Raw genomic sequence first — 6,747 nt, forward strand, 5'->3', positions numbered from 1 at the left:
TTTGGATAATACAGGAGTAACCACCTGAACGGAACTGCAGCACAGAGTCACAGAAGGGCAGGGGATGGAAGGCTGCCAGGCTCCACTTCTCTGTGCTTCCTTCTCAGGCATGCTCTCATTTTACCTGGAGCGGTGTCCTAAATGTTGTGAGGCTGTGCAAGGCAAAGTTAGAAGGGCTAAAGCTCTACTCTAGCTCAGTCTGGCTATTAGTTTCTAAGACAATAAAAAAGTTTTTATTAATAAATAAGAAAATGAAAAGGAAGATTAAGAAGTGTCTTCAACCTTTATTGGACGTGGGATGAAGCCTAGTGAGAGTGATGAGGAAAAGGCTGAGTTACTTAATGACTTCTTTGCCTCAGTCTTTATCGGCTGGACCATTTGTTCCCCTGGTACTCAGCCCCCAGAGCTGGTAGATAAGGACACCGAGAGGGCAATGGGGGGACACTTTTGCCCACTTCTTCACTCTCCCTTTCTACTTCACCTCCTCCTTCTCCTCCAGGATAGTTACACTAGCTCTTCAAAGCTTTGAATATCCTTGGGATGGTCAAACCAGCATGTTCCTATTGTGATGTCTCCTGAATGTGTTTCAGGCTTTGTTTAACATTAACCAACTTATTAATAATGCCCTCCAGAGATCTGCCCCAAGGCAGGAGAGCTAAGAGTTGCAGGGATTGTGGGAGGATATGAGCAGGCACCTTGATCAGTGGGCACCTCCAGTGCTTTGGAACATCATTCCTGAACAAGTGCAGAATTCTAGAAAAAATGGTGAAATGCTTGAAAGAGGTTTGTCATCAGCCTGGCAATTCCAAAGAGACACAAATCACTGCAATGTGCAACTTGGCCTGTGCCTACTGAGCTGCAGTCAGTGCCACTCCAACCCTTGTGACAGGCCCCACAGCCGCTGGAACTCCTCTTAATGGCCTTGCAGCCACAGCAACTCCTACAATGGGCCGAGCAACCACTCCAAACCCCTGCAACAGGCCATGCAGCCTGAACAAGTCCTGTGATGGGCCCTGCAGCCCCAGCAACTCCTGCAACAGGCCCTGCAGCCACTCCAATGGCTGTGATGGGCTTCAGGGCTGGGTCAGAGAACCAACCTGTGCCACTATTGGTTACTCCTATATGCAAGAGAAAACAATGAATGTGAAAGTCAGGGTTTTTAAAAAGGAAAGAAACTCCTACCCAGACAAGAAAGGAGGAAGAAGACGTGGAATGTTACAGTAAAGCTGGGCCATCGTGGAAGCAGGAGGGCAAAGAGGAAGAGATCATAACAACATCAGTAACCACAGCATCTCTATTCCAGGGTGAGCTAGGAGATTTATGGAAAGATTTCAGCCACCATCTAAGTGAGCACATTGCCACCTGGCTGCTGGGAGAAAGGGGCCAATAGCCTGGAATTAGAGGGCAGGGATGCAAAGCAGCTGGGATCCCCCTCTAGGGAAGGAGTGACTGACAAACAATTGGAAAATGGGCAGAAGGAACATACTCCTGTCAGGTGTGAAGGAAAGGTAACCCCTGAAGGAAGATCTTGTATGTCAACCAGGCAAGTGGACAACAGTGGAGTTGGGTATCTGGTGCCCGATGGAATTAGTCATGCTGGAGGTGATATATAAAAACCTAGCCAACGAACAACTATCCAAAGATCCTGATGAAGTAAAGTGTACATGACCCATGTGGTGGAAGTTTGTATAGAGTGCACCATCCTCATATGCCAACTCATTGGCAGAAATGACCTGGAAAGGCCAAGAGAAACCCAGAGTGGATGAATCAGCTAGCCAACACTGGCAGTATGAAGGAAGTCTCTCTTCTTCCTTATGGGCCGGCATTTTAGCTGTGGATAAACTTTCTCAAGAGGTCCAGGAAGAACAAGAGAATGCATCTTTCTCCCTACCTGTAGAAACCAATATGTAAGCTGCCAGGAGTAAGTAAAAGAAAGTTGCTCAAAAAAGAGAAATGAGTGGGTACACACCATGTGCCAACATGTGGTTCTGCCATGGAGAGGACATGAGAAAATGGGATGGAAAATCTACCTCCATCCTAGAGGCACGGATCCATGAATTGCAAGGAAATGCAATCACAAAAAGGGGTCCTTCTGAGAAAATTGCTGCTCCAGTTTCTATCAGGCAGTCCTCCAGACAGAGTAGTCATAAAATCATAGAATGGTTTGTGTTGGAAGGGACCTCAAAGATCTTCAAGTTTCAAACCCCCTGTCATAGGCAGGGTCACCACCCACTAGATCCGGTTGCTCAGGGCCTCATCTAACCTGATGAATGAATACTATGAGCAGGACTAGAGGCACCTGGCCTCCAGCCACGGGGAGGATAGGGACAATTGGGTTTATTGGACTTTGAGAATTCCATGGCCTGGCACATGAGACCCACAGAAGATATAAGGCTCTAGTGGGTACCGGTGCACAGCATACCCTAAAAAACTGCTCCACTGTGGTACACCATGGGCTGCTGGGGACACAGCCTGCTTCACCATGGACCTCACCACGGGCCACAGGGGACTTCTGCTCCGGCTCCTGGAGCACATCTCCCCCTCCTTCTTCACTGAACTTGGTGTCTGCAAGGCTGTTTCTCACTCATCTCTCTCTCCCAGATGCTATTCCACAGCAGTTTTTCCCCTTACCTGGTTTTCCTCATCTGGTCCCTTCTACTTGGTGAAACACATCCAATTTTCCAACATATCACTGTCACTTTTCATTTCCTTTTTTTCCTTTCCACAAACATTTCCTTTGTCTCCTTGTCCTCACTGCTTCCAGTGTTCTAATAGAGCAGTGTTCTGCTCTAATGAGCTCCAAGAGAGGCAACGTCAGTGCTGGCCCTAGTCGGGCCTGGGCACCATGAGGGATGCCATACGAGCAGTGGTGCTGCTCACCACGAACCAGGCCAGCTTCCTACAGAGCTGCCTTACAAGGAGCATGGCCACCAAGAAAATCTGAGTTATCAGACCCAGCTTAGATGCTGTGAGATACCACACGGAAAAGGGTCTAGAGCCAGCAGGAAAAGAGGTACAGGTGTGGGAGTCCCTAGGACAGCCTGGTGTGGAGAGCAGCAAGGGCTGTGACAAGGCTGAGAGTCCCAACAGGACCCAGGGTTTTGTGCCCATGGCTCTGGCTGTTGTCTCTGCCACTGAGGCCTACGAGGAGACAGCTTATCGGTAAAGCACCAGGGCCTCATTGCCTCCTCGCCCCCACCCATGAACCAGGCAGGGCTCATACCATTCTCCTGCACTTGGCCATGCACATCCCCATCTCCTCCTGCCCCACGAAGAGCCCTGAGCAGTGTGTGAAGGGAAAGGATCTCCCTTCCCAGGGGCCAGGGGACAAGGCCTGGTCCTTTATTTTGGTGACACACATCCAGTTTTCCTACACATCGGTGTCACCTTCACATTGCCTTTTTCTGCTTGTCCTCAGTGCCTCCAATGCTCCGCTCTAACGAGCTCCAAGGGAGGCTGTGTCAGTGCTGGCCCTCAGGGGGACACTGCAGGAAACTTGCCTCTGACTTGGACTTGTTGAGAGACATCTTCAATTGTCTCTCAGTGCCTGAGGTTCGCGGGCTCCTCAGCAAAGCCCCCCGAGGGGGGATTCCAATGCCTTGGGCTGGGCGTCTGGTGCTGAGCTGGGTCCGGGCTCGTGGGCCCAAAGGGAGCTCGTGGCAAGAGGGCCGTGGTGCAGAGAGAGAGCTGTGCCCAGGAGCAGCTCCTGTGCACAGCGCAGCAGGGCTGGGGGCTCTGACCGCAGCTGGCACGGGGACAGGAGAGAAGGAGAGAGGGCTTGGAGGCAGTTGGCAGTGGGAGGATGCTGAGAGCTGCCTGCAGGAGAAACCTGCACAGCCCTTGACAAGGTACGTCTCTGGCTGCAGGGCCATGCAGCTGCAGTTGCCAGAGGGGTCTTCTACAGCTGGCACATCCGATGCCTGACAGCATCTGTCGGGATAGTTGTGTCTCTGTTTCTCCAGCAAAGTGTAGAAGATGCTGTAGAGAATGGCATTTACAAGAGGAAATTTCCAGAGGAAGACTGAGGCTTGGTTTATCTGAAAGGGAAAGGCTTTTTCTTGGATTCTGTGCTTTCATATTCCTGCAGTGGAGGGGAATCTGAGTGAATCTGAGCACACAGCTTGTGGGATAGGTCTGTGAGCATGGACAGGGAGGAAATGTGGGGACAGAGAATAAGCCCCCAGCAGGGACACGGGCAGGCAGCAGGGACATGGGCAGGCGGTGAGAGGGAGCTGCTGCCAGAAATGCTGTGCGAGGGAGGGCTCAGGCACCTCCCTGCCAGCCCCTGCAGGGCAGGCGCCTTCCCTGGGACACCCCCTGCTCTCCTCTGCCACCAGCACAGCCTCTGCCCTCAAGCCCCCGCTGTCCCCAGCAGGAGCTGCCTCCTCTGCAGGCAGAGCTGCAGCACAGGAGGGTGTGCTGAGTGTCCGTCTGTCCCTCCCTGGCCTTGCCTCCCCTGGCAGCAGCACGCTGCCATTCCTCCTGGCTTCTCCACCTGGCCGTGCTGCTGCTGCTCTTGTTCCCAGGCTGCCTGGGGATGGGGGTTTCACCTGCCCATGGAGTGAGCCCTCGGGGTGCTTGGGGGAAGGGGAGTATGGGGACAGGGTGAGGGGTCTGGAGATGGGCACTTGGAGCCTGGATTCCTCTGCCCTCAGCAGTGTCCTGGTTCTTTTCAGATGAACAACTGAGTACAGCTTTCCTGCAGCTCTCACAGGGCAGCTGAGACCAGCACTGATGGACAGATTGCCTGTCCTCACTAAAGGACACTCTGCACTATATGGCCAGTCCCTTTTTCTCTGAGGATCCACAGTTTCTCTTCAAGTGCAGGAGAAATGCCCAGGATTTCTGTTTTAGAAAAACTCATCAGGTGTCGTGGGGTAGCAACAACACACAATATGACCCCATGAAAGGAAAATTAAAAAAAAAAATATATATATATATATATATATCTGCTCTGCAGTTGGGTGACCTGGGAGCAACACTGGGGCAAAGTTCTTTGATATCAGGCCTGAAGTGAATCTGAGATCACCCCATGTTCCTCTTTAGCTCTGCCTGTAGGGCATAACTGACTCTTCCATTGCCCACAAAGGAGTCCCCTGCTCCCAGGGATACCCTCAGGCAGCATCAGGAACAACTTATGAAAAGGACCTGCCAAATGTCTTCCTGGAAGTGGACAATTTTTTTGGCAATTTTAAATAAGAAATGGGATGAGTTTTCTTCTGCTAAGTCTGTTGTACATTATTACTGTTCTTTCTCTTTTTTGTGCAGGACCACATCCCAAAAAGAGCGGATGTCCAATAGAAGTGCCATCAGTGAGTTCCTCCTGCTGGCATTCGCAGACACGCGGGAGCTGCAGCTCCTGCACTTCGGGCTCTTCCTGGGCATCTACCTGGCTGCCCTCCTGGGCAACGGCCTCATCCTCACCGCCGTAGCCTGCGACCACCGCCTCCACACCCCCATGTACTTCTTCCTCCTCAACCTCGCCCTCCTCGACCTGGGCTGCATCTCCACCACTCTGCCCAAAGCCATGGCCAATGCCCTCTGGGACACCAGGGCCATCTCCTATCAGGGATGTGCTGCACAGGTCTTTTTCTTTCTCTTCTTTATAGCAGCAGAATATTCCGTTCTCACCATCATGGCCTACGACCGCTACGTTGCCATCTGCAAGCCCCTGCACTACGGGAGCCTCGTGGGCAGCAGAGCTTGTGCCCAGATGGCAGCAGCTGCCTGGGGCAGTGGCTTTCTCAATGCTGTCCTGCACACAGCTAATACATTTTCCCTGCCCCTCTGCCAAGGCAATGCTGTGGACCAGTTCTTCTGTGAAATCCCCCAGATCCTCAAGCTCTCCTGCTCAGATGCCTACCTCAGGGAAGTTGGGCTTACTGCAATCACCTTCTGTTTAGTTGTTGGTTGCTTTGTTTTCATTGTGCTCTCCTATGTGCAGATCTTCAGGGCAGTGTTGAGGATGCCCTCTGAGCAGGGCCGGCACAAAGCCTTTTCCACGTGCCTCCCTCACCTGGCCGTGGTCTCCCTGTTGGTCAGCACTGCCGTGTTTGCCTACCTGAAGCCCCCCTCCATGTCTTTTCCATCCCTAGATCTGGTGGTGGCAGTTCTGTACTCGGTGGTGCCTCCAGCAGTGAACCCCCTTATCTACAGCATGAGAAACAAGGAGCTCAAGGGTGCAGTGAGAAAACTGTTTCTCTACGTGCTTCTTAAGTGTCGAGAATGTCTTCAATATCTTTGATTTTGATTTAATAGTATTCTTGGCCTTTTGCCTGTTAATTAGTTTACTTACTTTGACAGTATTATCTAAACTACTTATAGAAGTACGCTTCCAGTGTACATATAGGCAATAAAGAAGCCACAAGAACTTTCTCGATCTCAACTTTCCTCTCTTCCCATCACCTCTGTAGCTGGGGAAGCAGACCCAGCTCAGGGCCAAGAACCCAGCTGCCAGAGGGAGGAGCAGCCCTGGTGGCCCTCAGGGCTGCCCTTCACTGCCCGCTGGGCTCTGCCTCTCTGCTGCCTTGATAGAATCATAGAATCATTAAGGTTGCAAAAGACCTCCACGTCCATCCCATCCAATGGCTGTCCTACTAATAATGTCATCACAAAACCATATCGCTAAAGACCATGAGGTGGGTCTGCCTCCCCGCCTGCCCAGCACAGCCCTCCCTCTGCACGACCCCTTGCTCTGCAGAGTAGCTCCTCTGGCTGTCATGTCAGAGATTCCAACTTTTGCCTGAA

The 6,747-nt window shown here is 51.8% G+C and overlaps 1 protein-coding gene across 1 annotated transcript; it reads left to right on the plus strand.

Moving 5' to 3' along the window:
• Positions 1–5,201: 5,201 nt before the first annotated feature.
• LOC310890538 (olfactory receptor 14C36-like) lies at positions 5,202–6,244 on the plus strand (the record flags this gene model as incomplete). Its single annotated transcript, XM_083852866.1, has 1 exon — positions 5,202–6,244. The coding sequence occupies exon 1, from the start codon at positions 5,291–5,293 to the stop codon at positions 6,242–6,244; it is 954 nt and encodes a 317-aa protein (XP_083708992.1). The 5' UTR covers positions 5,202–5,290.
• Positions 6,245–6,747: the final 503 nt, after the last annotated feature.

This window comes from Anser anser (assembly GCF_964211835.1).
Source record: "Anser anser genome assembly, contig: HAP1_SCAFFOLD_32, whole genome shotgun sequence".
Taxonomy (NCBI): Eukaryota; Metazoa; Chordata; class Aves; order Anseriformes; family Anatidae; genus Anser; species Anser anser.